The sequence below is a fragment of the Chiloscyllium plagiosum genome, unplaced genomic scaffold, assembly GCF_037043375.1.
Source record: "Chiloscyllium plagiosum isolate Xiang-an unplaced genomic scaffold, Cpla_swu_hap1 HiC_scaffold_30, whole genome shotgun sequence".
Classification (NCBI taxonomy): domain Eukaryota; kingdom Metazoa; phylum Chordata; class Chondrichthyes; order Orectolobiformes; family Hemiscylliidae; genus Chiloscyllium; species Chiloscyllium plagiosum.
The window spans coordinates 2,614,522-2,635,577 of NW_028270168.1; the positions used below are offsets into that span (position 1 = coordinate 2,614,522).

A 21,056-nucleotide genomic window follows, 5' to 3' on the forward strand; every position below is an offset into this window, starting at 1 on the left:
TCTTGGTGTCTGTCAGCCCCCTGTCAATCAAACCTCATCCTCCAAATACACATCCGCGTCTCTCTCTCTCTCTCTCTCCCCGGCTTCATCTTTGTTCGTTTCCAGCTTTTTAAAAAGTACCAGCTTAAAATCTTTCACTGTTTTAAAAACATGATCCAACTCCGTTGACTGTGTTTCCCCCTTACCCCCCGGGCAAATTGGGGGGTTTTTGGATTGGAGTGGGGGAGAACTTTGCCTGGGGATTTTTTCTATTGTTTGATGCTGGTGCCTTCCCCCTCTGGGTTCCGATTGGACACGGCGGTGTTACCGAGTCTCTTTCCCCACCTCCTTTATCTGTTGGGGCGTTGGTGCATGTTAGATAGAGGGACGGTTTTACGCAGTTCATTTCTGTAGATGGGGACTTGCTGAGCGGTCGCAGGGAGACAGAGAGAAGGTTCCGCTGTGGGGACAGCAGAGAATTTAAGAAAAAAAAAGGCTTTGTTGGAGTCTGCCCTCTCGATGCTTGTTGTGAGCTGAGTGTGGTTTTGCCTGTGCACAGGTTGCTGCTTAGAAACCTGTGTCTCTGAGTTCGTGCATCGAGTCGGCGCTAGTTGCCTTTGTTTGAGTCGGGTGTGTGTGTGTGCGAGAGAGAGAGACCGTATTCAACATGGGGAGCACACTGACCAAACCAAAGCCAGAAGACACCACTGGAGTAGCTGGCAAATCCAACGGCCAGGTAGGATTTTAATGCTCTTGTGTGAAGGGTTTAATTTAGAAATGAACTGGGATGGTCTTGTAGCGACAGGGGTATGTGTGTGTGTGTGTGTGTGTGTGTGTGGGGGGGGGGGGTGCAGTCTTGATACAACCTTGGAATTTCAAATCCACCTTCTGCGCTTTTCACAAAAGCGGGAGACTGGGGTTTGGGGTTCAACAGCGGGGAGGGGGCGGAATATTGGAAAAGGTTGATGTGGGTTTATGATGGGATTTTTTAAAAGAAGGATCCCCCTTTTGTGGGACTTGACCAGGGTTACACTGTTCCCAGAGCTATTCACCATGGAAACATTCTGGGGCAGCGTTTCGGGTGAATGCAGAAGCTTCGAATCTCAAACCCCCAGCCCCGGGGGGGGGGGGGGGTAAACCCGGGACCATTGCCCCTCCGCCGTTTCTTGTGTTTAAATGTTATTTTTGTGATGGTTTTATTTATTTTGCCTGGGACTACAATGTTCATCTCTGGCTCTGTTCACCAGTGGGTGCCCCGGGGGTAGGGGTGTCGTGGATGGTCGGGGGGGGGGGGTGCTCCGTGGGTGGGGATCTGAGGGGGTGTCCGAGGGTGGGGGTCCGGGGAGGGGGTGTCGTGGGGAAGGGGTGTCCCCGGGGTGGGGGCGAAGAACAAAGAGCCGCCCCGAATCGCGCCCGAATTTACTGGGGGTTTCGCTGATCGTCGAGAAATGGGCGGGTCCTTGAGTTGGGTGATACTAGCCCCCAGCCCAGGGGCCGAGCGGCCGGCATTCTGGTGGAACATTCGGGCGGTCGTTGCGCCGAAGGACGGGAGCGCCGCCTGTGGGTAGTGGGCGGTAGTGCGGGGCCTGAGCGCAGTCTCTCCCTCCCCCACCCCTTTCCTCCCCCCCCCCCCCCCCCCCCAACCTACCCCGGGGGTGGGAGCCAGAGGGATGCAGGGAGCCCCTCACCCAGTGAATGTGAGCAGTGCCCCCCGCTCAGGGGAAGGTTGGAGCTTCCTTCACTCTGTACGAGGAATAAACAACTCAACACAGCCCCAGCTCTCACATTGGACACATTCTGGGGGGAAACTCCCCTGGGCATCTGGCGAAAGTCCTCCCTCCTTTAGCAAATTACACAATCCAGTTTCGAATTGCTACTTGGGTTTTTTTGGTACTTTCCCCAGGGCTGTTCTTCTGATGACTGTTTTGATCTGATTTTGTCCCAATATTTACTGAGCCCAGCTCAGACTGGGAGCTGATATTTTGAAAGATTTTCCAATCCACCTGTTCCCACATGCTGTTACAGACCTGGGGTGGTGCTGGTGGGAACTCCTGACCCAGAGGTCGGGACGCTGTGCTCAGTGCCCAGGCACTGGTTGTACACTGGGTGGTGTTGGTGACCTGGCTGTATATGCCTTTTTTGTTTTGAATTGGGGTGTGTCAGTGAATGAGTGTAAATAGAAAAGTGAGCACTTCTCCTCCTCCTCCTCCTCAATACTCACTCTTATCCACGTGCCCATCTCATTACAGGAAAATGGCCACGTGAAGACCAATGGTGACGTGTCTCCAACTAAAGCCGATGGAGAAGCGGCTGCAGTTCCAGCGAATGGACGTGGGGCCACCGAGGGATTGAAGGAAGCAGCTGAAGGCTCAGGCGATGCCATTGAACCAGCACCACCCGCTGAGGGGGAAGCTACTAAAACTGAAACCACTGAGACTCCCAAGAAGAAGAAGAAAAAGACCCTGTCTTTCAAATCCTTTAAGCTTGGTAAAATGTCCTTCAAGAAAACCAAGAAACCTGAGGCAGCTGAAAACAGCCCCACTGAAGATAAAGCCGAAAGCAAAGCAGTAGAAGAGACAAAAGCAAGCAGCAGTGAAGCGAAAGAGAGTGCTGTGGAGGAGGTGAAGGAGGAGAAACCGGCAGAAGCCAGTGCTTCTGAGGGACAAGAAACCAAAGCAAATAATGAAGAGTCTCAGACTGAGGAGACAGTCCCTGCAAAGGAGGAACAACAACAGACTTCAGGAGAAGAAGTCAAGCAGGAAGCAACTGAGGAACCTACAAAACCAGCAGAGAGTGAAGAGCCTAGTTCAACACCTGCACCAGCTGAGGAAAAGGAAGAGTAACACTGAAACTGTTTACAAACTTACTCTGTGCCACGTGTTCACATGAGACCAATTTGTCCCTTCAAGCAGTCGACCCTAATCACGGACATGCACACAGCCCACTTCTTTTGTTGCTAGATCTGTTCAGCCAACTTTAGTCTTCAAATTGTCTCAGTATTAAAGTTTTATCTTTTTTCACCTTTTGAATTTTAAAATGTATTTTCCTGGGAACAGCTTGGGTGCAATAAATATCCACTTCCCCAGTTTTGGGATTTTAAAATTTTAAGTTTACTGAAGAAATGAGAGGATGTAACCTGGCCAATGCTGAATTCCTTCAATTGTCTACACGTGGCATTAATCCTTTTAGTCACACGATCTGAGAACATTGACATTCTAACTGGACCTGGGTTTGACTGACACTTTTGGAGAATCCCTTTTCATCAATTCATTAGCATTTGCAGTCCTGCTTTGTTTCCCAATTTGAGACATTTTTGTGCTTTTTAGGAAAACAGCAGTTTTGATCGAAGCTTCTAGATTTTTTTTTGTAGTTTTACAGTCTGACTACAACACTATGAAATTTTAAGTATACTGTGTTCCCATTAATTTTTTTTGAGGGGGAGTGCAAAGAGTTTTAAATGTGATGTTTTTTGCTGGTTTTTTTTGTCCTGTAAATAAAACTTTGGCCAAATTGATTTGCAATTTTTTATTGCTAACTTTTAAGGTGGTATAACTATTGTAACATTAAAAGGGAAAATAAATTTCACCTGTGGACTGTTCAAGTGTAATTCAACTTTCCCTTACTACAATAAGTTGGATTTGAGCGACTATTTGAACGTCTTCCCCCAGTCCAAGGCAGTTTACATGATGCATCTTCTATAACCTGTGAGGGGTGTAGACATATTTCAGGAAGGAGGTCATTCACAAATAGGGCTTTTGAACGTAGGCCGTTTATATTGATTTTAAGTTGGTCAAAGATTGGAAATAGATTTCCATGTTTCATTTGTCACTCTTCATTGTGGTAATTGTACAGTTTTAAAAGTAACTAATAAACAAAATAGAGGAATCATTGTTTGTGCTGCAGCCATTGACATCACTACATCTGCAAATAATCAAGGATTTTGAAGAAAACTTGATTCTTGGCGAGTATTGTTTGAATAGACAACAGGATGAGGATATCTGGTCACATGATCCTCCTTGGCCATGACCTTCAGTGGTTTTAATTAGCCTCAACACCAAATTCCCAACAAACCTTTGAAACCAAGCAATAAATCCCTACTTGTGTATCCTTATGTTTTAAGATTGTGCTCTGTAATCACATTGGGGGTTCTTTTTATTTTTAATTTGTCACTGCCCCTTTAGTTCTCGATCATTCATTTCTTCTTCCAGTTTGAATCAAGCTTTGAAGTATGGGACCTGAAGTCAAGGCAGCTTTATTATGTTATTGGAATTTTTCAAAAAAGTGTGCAGCTTTTCCCTGTTTGCATGTATTGGGTCTTCAATTTCATTCTTTGATTTAATCTTCAAGAATTGACTGAAGTTGTGAATATTCCTATTTGATAGTCATCATCATCATCCAAACGATCACTGCTGATCTGAGTTGCTGCTGGCGACTTATTTAAGCAGGTACTGGGTCACCCATGTCTACATTAATGTTGCTACTGATTGCTCTGGGATCAGATCAATAGAGGAATCTGATCTACTCCAGTCCTGGGAATCTACAAACGGATTGCAAAAACACAAATAATTCAACTCAGCTAAGTCAGTTAACCAGTGATTTGGCATGGGACTTAAGTTTTCCTAATTTTGAATATTAATCTTTTTATAAAACTCTAACCACCTGGACAATTTAACAAACCACTCTGGGTTAGAGGTGCTCTGTTGGCTGGGTATTGATAAGTGGGGGATGTTTTCCACTTTTGTATTACAGATCAACTAAATTGGAGGACAGCTAAACCATTCGCTCAACATGGGTAGGTATAAGGTAATTGCTCAGAATCCCCACTTGACAAACCAAATGAAGGATGTGATTTAGATGGCTAAAAAGGTAGGTCCAAGTTGTTATCATGTGTAATACAGAACGTGGCAGGGGTATTGGTCAGTGACACAAAAGCAGCTGGGAGTAAAGGCCAGGCCAATATTGGCAAAAATGTTAAATCTTTGGAAACATTTTTAACATCAAAAAGAAGCAATGCTTATGTTAACATGTTGCCATCTGCAGTGGTACATTTTGGTAAATGCTAGAAATTCCTTCTGGATTTGGTTTGGGTAGTTAATGGATTGGGAGAAGTAGAAGCAATTTCTGAACGCCTCAATAATTCCAAGATCCCTTGGCTATAGAGTTGGCTGCTCTGATGACTGGTGTGAGAGATGGCAGTCAACAGTTGACTCAAGGGGCTGAATGGCCTATATTTGATTCTCTTTTATCTCCATCTCTCCTCCCTTGGTTCCATTAGTATCCAAAAAGTTACTCACTTCCTTGAACAAACAGCCATAGTTCCCTAAGATAGAGAATTGCAAAGGTTCACAATGGTGGAGCCATTGAATCTGTGCTGCTATCACTTCCAGCATAGCTATCCTTCTTGGTGTGACTTTCTAATGTGGGCATCCAATGTGATCTCTTTCCAGTTGCTTGACATGATGCAACTCCTACTAAAGTAGAATATTTGACAGCCAAAACTTCTGGACAGCTTTGCACACGTGATTTCAATTTGATGTAAAACCCTAACTAGAATATGGCTTTTAAAATAACTGCTCTTTTGGAGTTTTGTGGGGAGAAGTCTAGTGTTTGGCATTCTAAACTAATGAGTGTAAGCTCAATTAACCTGTTAACTGTCTGCATCCACAGATGTAATCAGACTTGTTCAACTGTTCCAGATTGTTCTGATTTTATTGCTGGAATAACTCCCCATGAACTGAAAAATAGCTCTTTAGCATTGTAGAAACTGTAGTAGCTTTTGTACTTGGCCACTCCTGTGTTGGTAGTATGTATCTGAACAGTATAAAAAGTTGTTAATCCCTCCCAACTAATTTCCTTGACCTCCTGCAAACTCAATAATTACTCCACTGACAAGTTGTAGGTATTTTTACTGATCAGCCTGTTCAGACATGATAGTGGCACACCTCTGGAGCAGATGCCACTTGAGCCCAGACTGTCAGACCCAAATTTATACATAATCTTATCTACTGAAGATCAGCAAAATGTACACAACCAACAGGGCTGACTGGTTGCCAATGGTAAAGAAACTCACTCCTGGTGAACTGGGCAGATTAAACCTGGCACCACAATGTGGAGTAGCAATTAATGCAGGAGTGAGTCCAACACTCAAATATAACAAAAACTGCAGATACTGAAACTCCTGGAGAAACTCACCAGGTCTGGTGGTAACTGAGGAAGTGAGGACTGTAGATGCTGGAGAGTCAGTCAGAAAAGCATAGCAGGTCAGGCAGCTTCCGAGGAGCTGGAGAGTCCAGTGACCCTCGGCATTTGCGACTTTTAAATCTACTTTCTCTTCGCAGATGCAGCCAGGAATTTCTGTTTTGCTTTGAGGGTTCAACAACTCCGTTTTAAACGTGATTCCAAGCATTTTATTGAAGCATTGAGATGACATACAAGAGTGTGAGCTGCAATTGAATCAAGATATTTAATAATAAAATCCCCAGTTGTAATTATTAAATGATTCAGTGCTGAATTGAATTTATTGTCACATGTACCGAGGCAGAGTGAAAAGCTCCATCCTGCGAACAATACAGGCAGGTCAGTAAATAATCGGTAAACAGCGGCAAGAACAAAACACTGATACAGGTGAATGTTAAGAGTTTGAGTCCATTCAGTATTTTAACAACAGAAGGGTAGAAACTGTTTCAAAACCAGCTCTAGTTACTGTGCCATTTCCTTATTTTCTTGAAGAATGAGGTATCACAAAACGAATGTACTTTCTGTGATGAGCACATCCCCAAAAAGTGCTTCAAAGTGCAGCTGCTGAGTGTAATCATAACCTGGTGAAATAGAGTTCCATAAGAAATAATCGTGGTGCCCTGGAACAAATTAGGCCATCATTTATTGCCCATCCCTAGTTAACCAGAGGGCAGTTAAGAGTCAGCCGCATTGCTGTGGGCCTGGAGTCAGGGGTAGGCCAGGCCAGGTAAGGATGGCAGTTTCCTTCCCTACAGGACATGAGTGACTCAGCTGGGTTTTACTGGACAATCAAGACAATGGATTCACGGTCACCACTAGACACTCATTTCCAAGTACTGGATTAAAAATCCACCATCTGCTATGTTGGGATTCGAAACCAAATCCCCAGCACATGGGCGGCATGGTGGCACAGTAGTTAGCACTGCTGCCTCACAGCACCAGAGACCCGGGTTCAATTCCTGCCTCAGGTGACTGTGTGGAGTTTGCACATTGTCTGCGTGAGTTTCCTCCGGGTGCACCGGTTTTGTCCCACAGTCCAAAATGTGCACATTAGGTGAATTGGCCATGCTAAATTGCCCGTAGTGTTAGGTGAAGGAATAAATGTAGGGGAATGGGTCTGGGTGGGTTGCGCTTCGGCGGGTGGGTGTGGACTTGTTGGGCCGAAGGGCCTGTTTCCACACTAAGTAATCTAATTACCTGGATCTTTCTGGGTTAACATCCAGCAATAGAATCAGAAGACCATTTCCCATCTCAGGCCAGTTCACTCATTTTCATCTGAGCCCGAAAGATTCCAAAGCAGTTTTGAGGTTTGAAGAAACATTGGTGAAAAACATCCTCACCCCGGACAGTTGGCCAGAGGGAGGTTTCAGCACCAAACAGTGACCAACAGTGGACAATCCATACCCTTCCCAATGATGCAGAGATACTTCAGTGTGAAGAGGGGCTAAAGGACACGCATATTCTCATTCAGGGACTAACAAAACAATCTGAAATGGAAAATAAATGGCAACAAACACACTTACAAGACATAAATCCTACCTGGTCCTTTCAAAGATGGCCCCTGGATGGGGTGAAACATGCTCAATACAATCCTCTGATGATTTATGGGACAGAAATAGTCACTTCCTTATGTAAGGAAGTGTCTGGAACCTGCTGACCGTGGGGGTTATGATAATACCACACTCAGAGCATGCTGTTCCTCCAAGCACATGGTGCGGAACAATCACTCAGGGAAAGTCTGGGACCAGCTTAATGCAATGGGAAGGATTGTGAAAATGGGGACTACAATGAGAGCGTGAAATAAACACTACATTCCCCTTATTTACCATATATTAAACAATTCGTTTTGTTCAAATTTCATGAAAATGTCTTGCCATGTGCTCGGACGAATCCTTCACTGTGGACTGAATAGAACAGTGACAGGTAAATATTTACTAGATTTATTGCATTGATGTATTAAAGAACCTTTTCTTTCAAATGCTAAAAGAGAGGCCACGTCCATATCCCCATTAACTGTAATAAAAAAATCTATCTACAGGCATAAGAGTTTGGAAATATAACAACACTCAAAAACAGTTTACATTGAAATACATTATCTCCACATAGCCCCAGTCGCCATTTCAGTGTAACACAGAAAATACTGCTCCCAGAAGAGCCAGCATCTCAATGACTAGTCAATATAAACAGTCATTACAGTATAAAGGGAGCGTGAGATTTCTCTGGGTTGTTGTTCAAGAGTTCCCCTTGAAGCTGTCACCAAGTTAGATAAGGATCCCCACGCCCTCCATTGCGTCGGCTGGTTGTTTGACCGTGCTGTCTGCCCCTCGCTCTGTATTTGCCTGAGCAATTACATTTCAAAAAGCATTGCTTTGGAGCAGACTGCGAAGAATTTTGGAATGCTCTGAAATTGTGATAAGGCATAATATTAACCAATTTCTTTCCCCCTTAAGTATAAATGATCTCTGGAAAACGATTAAGATAGTATATTTGAAGTTAGCTTCATGAAAACTTAAAAATTAAAATGGGTCACATGAAATTATATCCGTCAATCAAATAAAGTGTAACCCTTTGATCATGGATCGTTCAACAATGGCCTTTCAGCACCACCCAGTGGCCAGACGCAGTACTACGTTAGAGACAAAAAAACACTTCAGAACTCCAGCTGGTCAGCTACTCATGTTAAAGAAATGCTCACCAAGGAGACTCGAAGTGTGTTCAGCTGCAGATTCTGATTGACCGCATGGAGTGGCTCCACATGGAGCTGTGGGTAGACTCGCCATGGAGCATCCACGATGCTGAGGATGTTGCGGATAGTGTGTTTTTTGAGCTGGCCACCCCATCAGTAAGGGCCACAGAAACAGAAAAGCATTGGGTGACCACCATAAAGGATAGTAAGTGTGGATAGACAGTACAGGAGTCCCCATGGCCATCACTCTCTCAAAACAGACAAACCGTGTTGGATACTATTGGGGATAATGGTGTCTCAGGGGAAAGCAGCAAGAGCCAAGTTAGTGGCACCTTTACTGGCACTGCAGCACAGCAGGGGAGGGGATGGACTGGGAGAGTTTTAGTGATGGGAACTCAATTGTAAGCAGTACTGACACACAGCTCTGTGGAGCTTGAATGATATGTTGCCTCCTGGTACCAGGGTCAGGGATGTCTCAGAGCTGCTGCAGGCCATTATGAAGGGGGATGGTGAACAGTGTCATAGTAAGTCAGTACCAACAGCATTAGCTAAAGAAGAAATGAAGTCCTGTGACAGGAATCGAAAGAGTTCTGTCGTAGATTAAAAGGGAGATTATTAAGGCTGTAATCTCCATATTACTTTCAGTACCATCCAATACCAAATATAGGAATAAGAGGTTCAGATGAATACATGGCTAAAGGGATAGTATATGAGGGAGTGCTTGATATGCTTTGAACATTGGGACAGGTTCTGGGGTAGGTAGGAGCTGTACAAGCTGGATGGGTTGCACCTCAATTAGAATGAATTGAATTTCCTTGCTGGGAGGTTTGCACATGCTGTTGGGAAGGTTTTAAAGGGATTTGCTAGGGCAATGGGGCACAGAATAGTTGTAAAGTGGGGACCAAGGTCCAATCAGATGTAGAAAGAATGCTAGGACAGTCCAGTAGTTGAAGACATGGACAGGATAAGGCAATAGGAGGTTTGGAAAGATTGGATTCCCTACAGTGTGGAAACAGGCCCTTCAGGCCAACAAGTCCACACTGACTCTCCGAAAAGCAACCCACTGAGACCCATTCCCTATATTTTACCATGGCCAATTCACCTAACCTGCACATCTTTGGACTGTGGGAGGAATCCCACGCAGACACGGGGAGAATGTGCACACTCCACACAGTCACCCGAGGCTGGAATTGAACTTGGGACCCTAGTGCTGTGAGGCAGCAGTGCTGACCACTGAGCCAACGTGCCCCAGCTAAACTTATCTATTTTAACGAAGGAAATTGACAGGTCAAGTCGATGAATTTAAAGCATTGATCAATTGCTGAGACACGGTTGAAGGACAGACAGGATTAGAATGGTGCTGGAAAAGCACAGCAGTTCAGGCAGCATCTCTGGGATACCTGCACCAATCAACCACACAACCCTGTGGCTCAACATTTTAACTCCCCTTTCCACTCAGCCGAGAACATGCAGGTCCTGGACCTCCTTCACCGCCGCTCCATCACTACCTGACGCCTGGAGGAAGAACACCTCATCTTCTGCCTCGGAACACTTCAACCCCAGGGCATCAATGTGGACTTCAACAGTTTCCTCATTTCCCCTTCCCCCACCTCACCCCAGTTCCAAACTTCCAGCTCAGCACTGTCCACATGACTTGTCCTACCTGCCTATCTTCCTTTCCACCTATCCACTCCACCCTCCTCTCTGACCTATCACCTCCATCCCCACTCCCATTCACCCATTGTACTCTATGCTACTTTCTCCCTACCCCCACCCCCACCCTCCTCTTATTTATCTCTCCACCCTTCAGACACTCTGCCTCTATTCCTGATGAAGGGCTTTTGCCCGAAATGTCGATTTTCCTGCTCCTTGGATGCTGCCTGAACTGCTGTGCTTTTCCAGCACCACTCTAATCCAGAATCTGGTTTCCAGTATCTGCAGTCATTGTTTTTACCCTGAAGGACAGACAGGACTAACAGCTCAATATGCCAGATGTGATGGTGGTGGTGGTTGGAGGAGGAGAGAGAGTATGTAAGAAGGGTTGGGTCATTATATTCTTGATAAAGGAGACCAATGCAGTAATGGGGGCGTGGGTGTCTTCAAATGAGGCCATCTGGGTAGAGATTAGAAAAAAAACCTAATTTTAAAATTTAGAACTTTTAGCAGACGGGACCAACACCCCACGATTCTACGGACGACCAAAAATCCATAAACCAGGAGTCCCCCTCAGACCCATAGTCTCACTACCCGGAACACCAATTTACAGACTGGCCAAAGAACTACACGCAAGACTGAAATACCTAGTAGAAGAGTCACAGCACTCCATCCACTCCACCCAGGAATTCCTAAAGATCATCAAAAACACCAAAATACAGGAAGACGAAACAATGATCTCATTTGACGTAACAGCACTGTTCACCTCCATCAACATCGACCTGGCAAAGGAAACACTTACCACACTTTTAGAAGAGACCATCACACACACCCCAACCACCATCAATCACATTACCAACGAAAACATCATGAAGCTAGTGGGCCTGTGCCTCACCACCCATTTCACCTTCAACATAATCTACAAACAAACCAACGGCACACCCATGGGATCTCCACTATCAGGATTCATAGCAGAAGTGGTAATGCAAAGGCTAGAACAAACAGCCTTACCAATCATCAAACCAAAAATCTGGGTCCGCTACGTAGATGACACCTTTGTCATCACAAAAACGAAACAAGATAGAAGAGATATTTAACATAATCAACAACACCCTCACAGGCATAAAGTTCACCAAAGAGGAAGAAACCGACAACAGATGTCACAGTCGAAAGGTAGGACAACGGAGAACTACAAACTATAAACCTGCGTATACAGAAAACCGACAAACACTGACCAAATACTTAACTACACCAGCAACCATCCCAACACACACAAATGAAGCTGTATCAGAACACTATTCCAACGAGCCACCACACACTGCAGCACAGACCAACTTCGGAAAACACAGAAGAACCACCTATACAACGTATTCCAGAAGAACGGATACTCAAAAAATACAGTCCGCAGATTCCTCAAGAACAAACCACGACAAGCAGATCAAACACAGCCAGAAACCCTAACCACCTTACCATACATCAAAGTAGTTACAGAAATGACAGCCAGACTACTAAGACCCTTGGAATCCTGGTAGCACACAAACCCACCAACCCACTCAAACAAAAGCTAAAAAACTTAAAAGACCCAGTACAACCCATGGAAAAAATGTCATCTACAAAATTCCATGCAAGGACTGCCACAAACACTACGTAGGACAAACAGGAAGAAAGTTAGTCACCAGGATACACGAACACCAGCTAGCCACAAAAAGACAGACCCTCTCTCCCTCGTAGCCCTACACACAGATGAAAAAAACCACCATTTCGACTGGGACATCTATCCTGGGACAGGCTAAGCAAAGACATGCCAGAGAATTCCTAGAGGCCTGGCACTCCAACCACAACGCCATAAACAAACACATAGATCTAGATACCATCTATCAACCCCTCAGAAAACAAATAGGAAATGACATCACTACAAACCCCAGGAACCCCATCCAGGACAAACGTATAAATAGAAAACAGGAGACAACAGCTTCGCTTCACTTGGAGGTTGCCACTGATGATGATACTTAGACAGGTAATGAAACGTCTGGATATCAACCTACAGCTCAGCAAGCAAACCTACACCCTAGAACTTTTAAAACACATTCATGAGGTTTTTTTGGTGCCAGGAGGTAGATAGTCCGACTAGAGATGGGGCAGTTCCGGACCTAGTCCTTGGAATGAGATCAGTCAAGTGTTTGAAGTTTCAGAAGGTCTACATTTTGGGGATAGTGACCATAACTCTTAAGTTTCAAAGTCATCATGGAAATTGCTAAGGATAGCGCAGAAGTGGTGTCTAAATTAGGGGAAGGCTAATTTAAAACCGTTAGACAGTCTGGCAAACGTAAGCAGCTCGCAGCTACTTGCAGGTAAGTGGGATTCTTTTAACAGTAGTGAGAATTCAGGGTCAGAATGTGGTAGAAATAGGGAACGAGAGGGTTGTGGGGTGATCTTCTGCAACATTTAAGATTCATCTGAATAAGCCGCAACATGACCTCCCAACTCCTGTACTCAATACTCTGACCAATAAAGGAAAGCATACCAAACGCCTTCTTCACTACCCTATCTACCTGCGACTCTACTTTCAAGGAGCTATGAACCTGCACTCCAAGGTCTCTTTGTTCAGCAACACTCCCTAGGACCTTACCATTAAATGTATAAGTCCTCCTAAGATTTGCTTTCCCAAAATGCAGCACCTCGCATTTACTGAATTAAACTCCATCTGCCACTTCTCAGCCCATTGGCCCATCTGGTCAAGATCCTGTTGTAATCTGAGGTAACCCTCTTCGCTGTCCACTACATCTCCAATTTTGGTGTCATCTGCAAACTTACTAACTGTACCTCTTATGCTCGCATCCAAATCATTTATGTAAATGACAAAAAGTAGAGGGCCCAGCACTGATCCTTGTGACACTCCACTGGTCACAGGCCTCCAGTCTGAAAAACAACCCTCCACCACCACTCTGTCTTCTACCTTTGAGCCAATTCTGTATCCAAATGGCTAGTTCTCCCTGTATTCCAAGAGATCTAACCTTGCTAATCAGTCTCCTATGGGGAACCTTGTCGAACGCCTTACTGAAGTCCATATAGATCACATCTACTGCTCTGCCCTCATCAATCTTCTTTGTTACTTCATCAAAAAACTCAATCAAGTTTGTGAGACATGATTTCCCATGCACAAAGCCATGTTGACTATCCCGAATCAGTCCTTGCCTTTCCAAATACATGTACATCCTGTCCCTCAGGATTCCCTCCAACAGCTTGCCCACCACCGAGGTCAGGCTCTTTGGTCTATAGTTCCCTGGCTTGTCCTTACCACCCTTCTTAAACAGTGGCACCACGTTTGCCAACCTCCAGTCTTCCAGCACCTCACCCTTGACTATCGATGATACAAATATCTCAGCAAGAGGCCCTTTTCCTATGGAAAGATGTTGTGAAACTTGAAAGGGTTCAGAAAAGATTTACAAGGATGTTGCCAGGGTTGGAGGATCTGAGCTACAGGGAGAGGCTGAACAGGCTGGGGCTGTTTTCCCTGGAGCTTCGGAGGCTGAGGGGTGACCTTATAGAGGTTTACAAAATTATGACGGACATGGATAGGATAAATAGGCAAAGTCTTTTCCCTGGGGTTTGGGAGTCCAGAACTAGAGGGTATAGGTTTAGGATGAGAGGGGAAAGGTATAAAAGAGACCTAAGGGGCAACGTTTTCACGCAGAGGGTGGTATGTGTATGGAATGAGCTGCCAGAGGATGTGGTGGAGGCTGGTACAATTGCAACATTTAAGAGGTATTTGGGTGGGTATATGAATAGGAAGGGTTTGGAGGGATATGTGCCAAGTGCTGGCAGGTGGGACTAGATTGGGTTGGGATATCTGGTCGGCATGGATGGTTTGGACCGAAGGATCTGTTTCAATGCTGTACATCTCTATGACTCTAAGTACTTTATTTACCAGGGCACAGTAGGCTGTGGACCAAGTGCAGGTATATATGATTTGTGCTGTTTAGTCCTTGCTGGTCAGCATAGACATGGTGTGTCAAAGGGCTTATTTCTATGCTGAATGAACATCTCTGGGACACACCCAACAAACAATCCCACCACCCTGTGGCCAACCATTTCAACTCCCCTTCCCGCTCCTCCAAGGACATGCTTGTCCTGGGCCACCCGACCGCTGGAGTAAGAACACCTCATCTTCCACCTAGGGACCCTCCAACCACATGGCATCAATGTCCATTTCACCAGTTTCCTCATCTCCCCTCCCCCACCTCATCCCAGATCTAATCCTCCAACTCTGCACCGCCCTCTTGAACTGTCCTACCTGTCCATTCTCTTTCCCACCTATCTGCTCCATCCTCTGCTCTGACCTATCACCATCACCATCCCCCCCCCCCCCCCCCCACCTGCATCTACCTGTCACTTTTCCAGGTACCTCACCCTCATGCCCATCCTCCTATTTACCTCAGCTCCCTTCTTTCACACACCCCCAAATTCCTGATGAAGGGCTTTATGCGTGAAATGTTGACTCTCCTCCTCCTCTGATGCTGCCTGACCTGCTGTGCTTTTCCAGCACCACACTCTCAGCTCTAAACTCCAACAGCTGCAGCCCTCATTTTCTCTCTCTGCTGTATGACTCTATGGCTCTTGGTAATTACCTAAAGCAGCAGCAAATTTTTCCTGAAATTAAATTATTGCTGTTTGGAAATTACCAGTCAATAATTATTCCACAAAGCACAAATTATACCAATAGGCCAAAACTTTAACCTTGCTAAAAGGAAGCAAGAAATCAAAGCTTTTCATTTTGCTCATTAGGGACTGAAATACAGGCTTGGAGAAAAGGGACACCATTTTCTGGCTAGGCCAACATTGGTTTGGAAATGCTGCCAATCTTCAACTCCCAAACCAGGTAGATTCTGATTGGTCAAAGCACAGTCTGGGAAATGCAGCAAATTGACAGATTTTTTTGAACATTTTGTCATGAAAAGCACACACTATGCACAAACACCTTCTACATACATAAAACAGGGTTCTATTACCACAACAGGATCAGCCACGATCCTATCCAATGGTAGAGCAGGCTTGCAGGCCAAGAGGCTGACTCCTTTTCCTATTTCTTACGGTCTAAGATCAAACTTGTGAATAGGACCTATGCCATCTACTTTCAATGGAAGCTTGATGCTGGGACAGGGCACAGCAAACATTACCCAACATCACTCACTATATATCTCAAAAACTCACAAAAGGCTCATGTCCACCAACTTTAACGCTGAGTGGTACCCAGTCTACATCAGAGGACCCTGGAAGGGGGAGCTGTCTCGTCTCAGAAATTTGAACAGGTGAAAGTGAGCTGTTTCATGCTGGTACAACACAGTAATCTCTCAGGTGGTCTTCATCACTAATGTGATGCTGCCGTCAAGACAAAAAAACCCACTTTGTCCAGCACACTAACGTGACACCAGGTGCAGTGCCAGTGAGATGCCAGGTCTGTACAACATACATCGCAGAGACTGCTGAACCATATCAAACACATCCTGTTGAGCATTCCACAGTGGGCAACAAGCCATGTGGGCTCAACCAGCCCAGACCTTCAAGCCACAAAAAAAAGTGTATGTACCATTAGATGGGACTCTGCTTTTGGAAATCTTGAGCATTCCAGACTGTACCAAGTTATAGCAGAAACTAATTTAAGATCATCTGTTCCAGGTTAGTGTAACCCATTCCTTTATGATGGAAGCTACATTAGTGCACAGTCTCAACCGTTAACAGTCAACTCTTCTTGCTGCATCACAGAACCAATATAACCTAATATTAATACAACTTAATATAATATAACCTAATCAATGTTCTCATGCTGTCTAAACTGATGTCCCTTCAAATCAGTCTCTTGCATCATCACCCCTATAAGTGCAAAACTAAAGACGTTTTAACTTTTCTCTTTTTAGTATTGTGTAATTACTCAAATATTTTGACATGCAGTTGCTGCAAATGCCACAAATTCAAATTTCAACAAGAGGTTAAACATCTCTTGTGGTTGCATAAAACGCTGTTTCACTCATTCGGGGCTCTGCATTCTCCCACGGGTGAGAATAAGCAATCATTTATTTGTAGCAGGTCAACAAATTTTTCAAACACATTTGGGAACACACCTTGGAGCAGGTTGTTTGTAAAGGACATGATCTACCAGACTGCAAGGTCTATAATGTGTTCGTGGCCACCTTATCACTCGAGGCCATTGCATGGAACGGGGTTATAGCTATGTCGTACACCTCTGATTTAACCCCTCCAGCTCTCAGATCTAGTATGAGTGCGCTCTTACCTATGGTTTGCTGCAGCTGGCAGTCAAGGATCTGCATCCACACTCTCTTCTGCTCTTCAGGCTATCTGGCCGCTCATCAAAAGGATACAGTGCTGAAGAGCAGAACTCCTCTTGTTCCACACACTACTAGCACCAGTTACATTCAGGTCAGAATGAGAGATCAGATCCCTCTATTCTGCAGCAATTTCCAGAAAATCCTAGGAAGTACTGAGTGATATTCTTTCCATTTTGCTGTCCTATGAATTATCCTGATGAGTTAATTATTAAAAGCTGTAACAAATATTTAGCTGTAATAAATAAAAGCTGTAACATATAACAAAGCTGTATGACTAGCTGTAGGAAGTGTAATTAAACACTGGCTTACTATGGTAGCTGCCATGCTACACAGTATGGAGCTAGCTGGCAGAGGAAATGATGGAGGCAAGTATAATTATAATATTTAAAAGGCATCAGGGTGGTTATATGAATACAAGGGATTGAGAGGCATTATGAGCCAAATGCTGGCAAACAGATCTCGGTCAGATTGGGATGTCTGGTCGGCCCGACTGAGTAGGACCAAAGGGTCTGTTTCTGTGCTGTATGACTATGTTGAATGAGTGCCTACTGTTGTACCAATGACAGCTCCTAGTCAAGTTGACCTCATCAATGGAATATCATTAGAATGTGGAAATGATGATGCAATTCTCTTGAAACTCCATTTCCAATAAGCACAGCCGTCAGCATCCCTGCTTTGCTCGGTCATCAAAAACCTAATAGTGTCACTTCAGTAAACCTCAGTTAGCTCCCAAACTCTAGTATGTTCACTTGTGGCAGATTCCCATGACATATTTGGTAGCTTAAAGACAAACTAGTGGAACTGTTTCAAAAATTGTAAATCCAAGCTTAGAGAACAGCACAAGTCACATTTTGACTGAATATTTTAATTAAGTTTTGGTCAAAAAGGTCATGAAGTAAACTTAATTCACACATAGCAAGAATAAAAAACCCACACACATCCAACCCATGTTTCAGTTGGGCAATAAGAGTTTTACTATAAAGGTTTTTTTTAAAAATGGAAAACATTCCCTTAAGGAGTCTAAGTATACAAGTCAACTGATTTTATCCAGTTTATAATATATAAAAAAAATTAATAGAATATCCATCTCACACATCCGATTACTACCTTGAACATGGGAGGGTTACATGATTCTCAGTATTTTCACAGAAATACAAATGGTCCATTATGGGACAGTAAAGATGGAAGCCACGTTGTCATTTTCAACAACTTTCAAGGGTTGACTGAAGAGTGCTGTGTTTAGCAAAAAGACTGCCCAAGCAACCAGGAGTCAAAAATGCCATTTGTTTACACTGGAAAATACAAGAAAGGTTTAACAACTCCTTAGTCAACTTCACTTAACAATTTAACATCTTTTGGAGCACAGATTAAACAACTTCCAAGGTCAAAACTGTGTTTACAAATAAATTACATGGTCCATTGTACGTTGTAAAAAAATAAGCATTTCTAGGGTCAACTAATGATGCTACGCTACAGTAACCATGCTGCGAAGAAAATGGAGCCAATAGGTTTCCGTCTTGACTTATGCATTGCTTGGTTTTGTCTCTTCCACCTTAACTCTAGAGAGTAAAGCATATCAAATTGGTGAGTTGCACAAAAATTCACATTAGAATTGAGAGATTACAATTACACTAGTCCATGTAAACCATTAATACCATAGACCGATCAGAACATATTCTTTGGGTGATTAATGGGGCAACATTTTGATATCTCCTCCAATCTAGGAATCTTACTCTAATCCACTTAAGTGCTGAAGCCCAATGCTTGCTTCCTTCTTGCAGGAGTGTATTCCACACAATCCATCCAATTCGAGCCCAGTTTTCCCCTGCTGGAAAGGTGATGTGAATATTTATACTGCTGCCCAATCTAACACATGCAGTAACCACTTTCCAGGAGCATACAACTGCCAGCTACCTGCTTAACCATGAAGGTAGGAGAACAAACCGTAAACAGTCAAATGCCACAGAAGTAAACAATTGGGCCATTTTAAAAATACAATTATAACGTTCTTGATAAATTTTGGCTCATTTTATGCACAATATTAAGTTTGGAAATCTATAGCAATTCTTGACTGTACGATACTTAGAATAATTTCCATAAATTATAAAGTATCTTATTTGACACCTCAAAGATGGAGCCCATAACTGAGCATGTTCTATTAACTGAACTGGCCCAAAATAAGCACACAACCATCCTAACTCCCCAACTCCACCAGGGTTCAAAATCCTTATTACTACCACTTCCTCACACAGAAACAAAGCAATTTTACCCCCTTACACAAATAGACAAATTTCCTGATTATTAGGAGGTTTAAAATTCAGAGTGTGGATTAGAAGTTCTGAATACAAGATATAGAGAACAGCTAAAGAACAAGCAAGTCAGAGAGAAGGTACGGAAAACGCAAGAGAAACAGTGCATACAAAAACGAGGGAGGTCCAGAAAGTGAGTGAGATAGCATACAGGAGGGGAGTGAGAGTGCGCGCGAGGGGGAGTGCGCGCGCGAGGGAGCGCGAGGGAGCGCGAGGGAGCGCGAGGGAGCGCGAGGGAGCGCGAGGGAGCGCGAGGGAGCGCGAGGGAGCGCGAGGGAGCGAGAGGGAGCGCGAGGGAGCGCGAGGGAGCGCGAGGGAGCGCGAGGGAGCGAGAGGGAGCGAGAGGGAGCGAGAGGGAGCGAGAGGGAGCGAGAGGACAAACAGGCAGATATCAGTCAGTATCTCCCAACTGCCAAGGAACACAGAGGAGGAGGAAAAGGTATACGGTGCAAAAAGATAAAAAAACACAAGTTGGTATAGGAAAGGTGATTTATCACAAGATACGATTTGGAGGGCCGACAAAAGACAACTAATAGAACAAAAGAAGCCAATAAGGGAAACGAGGAGAAGTAGTTTAAGGCTTTAAAAAACTAATATTTTAAACAGATAAAAATCATACCCTTTAGTTTCTAATTTCTCTGGAACACCATCTTTGGCCTTTTCTTCCTCTTTCCCATCTAGAAAACAGAAACATTTCATAATGACTTAATCTGGAAATGAGCTGTCAAACTGAGGCCAACATGTGGGCGGCACGGTGGCACAGTGGTTAGCACTGCTGCCTCACAGCGCCAGAGACCCGGGTTCAATTCCCGCCTCAGGCGACTGACTGTGTGGAGTTTGCACGTTCTCCCCGTGTCTGCGTGGGTTTCCTCCGGGTGCTCCGGTTTCCTCCCACAGTCCAAAGATGTGCAGGGTCAGGTGAATTGGCCATACTAAATTGCCCATAGTGTTAGGTAAGGGGTAAATGTAGGGGTGTGGGTGGGTTTCGCTTCGGCGGGTCGGTGTGGACTTGTTGGGCCGAAGGGCCTGTTTCCATACTGTAATCTAATCTAATCTAAGCATTTGCAGCAATTCAGGAACAGATATGCACACAGGACCAAACAAAACACCATGTAGAGTACATGCAATATTGCGTGCTAATACAGTACTGTGTGCATGTGCGATTTCGAAATGGATTCATTGGTGGGATGAGGGGACACCAGATGAGGTGGGGGAGAAGATTCCCAAGTGAGGGGAGACAGTACAAAATATAGCCCATGGTTTGAAGTTATTGTGTGCCTTCACAAGAGGTACCAATATTCTGCTCCCCCATGTTAGCAACACAATGTTCCTGAGAATGGGATAGAGTTAGTGTCTCATGGGTTTTAGTTGAAAATTTCAGTGTTTTATTGGCTTAGAGGGAGAGGAGCTAATTAAAACAAATTGCTTTCAATTTTTTCACCAAGGTTGAGTACAGCAAACTTTGTTTTAACTAGCACCTTATGAACTGGCACTCTCAATAAACTCGCAAAAAATTAAATACTTCAAATACCGGAAGTTTACGGTATTATGACAATCTCAACAATGTTTAAGTAGTCAGTTGAGGATGTGAGCGAGAAAAGCTCTCTGTGGGCAATTTTTATTTAAGGCAAAGTTGAACTAAGACTTAAGAGATGATTGCTGTAAATAAGGTATAACAGTGATGTGTACACCCTGCATTACTGAGTGTATGTTTTTACATTGGTCATGTCGACTCTTGATCAACTGGAATGCTGCCTCCTAGTGCCAGGGACCTGGCTTCAATTCCACTCTCCAGTGACTGTGCATGAGTTCTGCCAGTGTCTGCTTGGGTTTCTTCAGAGGGCAGCA

The 21,056-nt window shown here is 44.3% G+C and overlaps 2 protein-coding genes across 3 annotated transcripts in view; one reads left to right on the top strand and one right to left on the bottom strand.

Annotated features, from left to right (window-relative positions):
* The first annotated feature begins 386 nt into the window (after nucleotides 1-386).
* marcksl1b (MARCKS-like 1b) lies at nucleotides 387-3,580 on the top strand. Its single transcript, XM_043717197.2, has 2 exons — nucleotides 387-715; nucleotides 2,229-3,580. Exons 1-2 carry the CDS (start codon nucleotides 647-649, stop codon nucleotides 2,820-2,822), a joined length of 663 nt encoding a protein of 220 aa, XP_043573132.1. The 5' UTR covers nucleotides 387-646; the 3' UTR covers nucleotides 2,823-3,580.
* Nucleotides 3,581-17,743: 14,163 nt separating this feature from the next.
* The window catches only part of hdac1 (histone deacetylase 1), a 49,221-nt gene continuing 45,908 nt past the window's right edge, over nucleotides 17,744-21,056 (bottom strand). For both annotated transcript variants that reach the window (XM_087976657.1, XM_087976656.1), the window contains exons 13-14: nucleotides 19,828-19,885; nucleotides 17,744-18,458 (exon numbers count right to left, since the gene is read on the bottom strand). In XM_087976657.1, the coding sequence (XP_087832783.1) occupies nucleotides 18,422-18,458; nucleotides 19,828-19,885 (95 nt within the window). In that variant the 3' untranslated portion in view covers nucleotides 17,744-18,421. The remainder of the gene's footprint in view (nucleotides 18,459-19,827; nucleotides 19,886-21,056) is intronic.

Bases quoted from the DNA above. Each gene is read 5' to 3' on its own strand.
- marcksl1b (XM_043717197.2), top strand. From the start codon at position 647: ATGGGGAGCACACTGACCAAACCAAAGCCAGAAGACACCACTGGAGTA. The intron at 716-2,228 runs GTAGGATTTTAA...ATCTCATTACAG, and splicing joins CTGGCAAATCCAACGGCCAG to GAAAATGGCCACGTGAAGAC.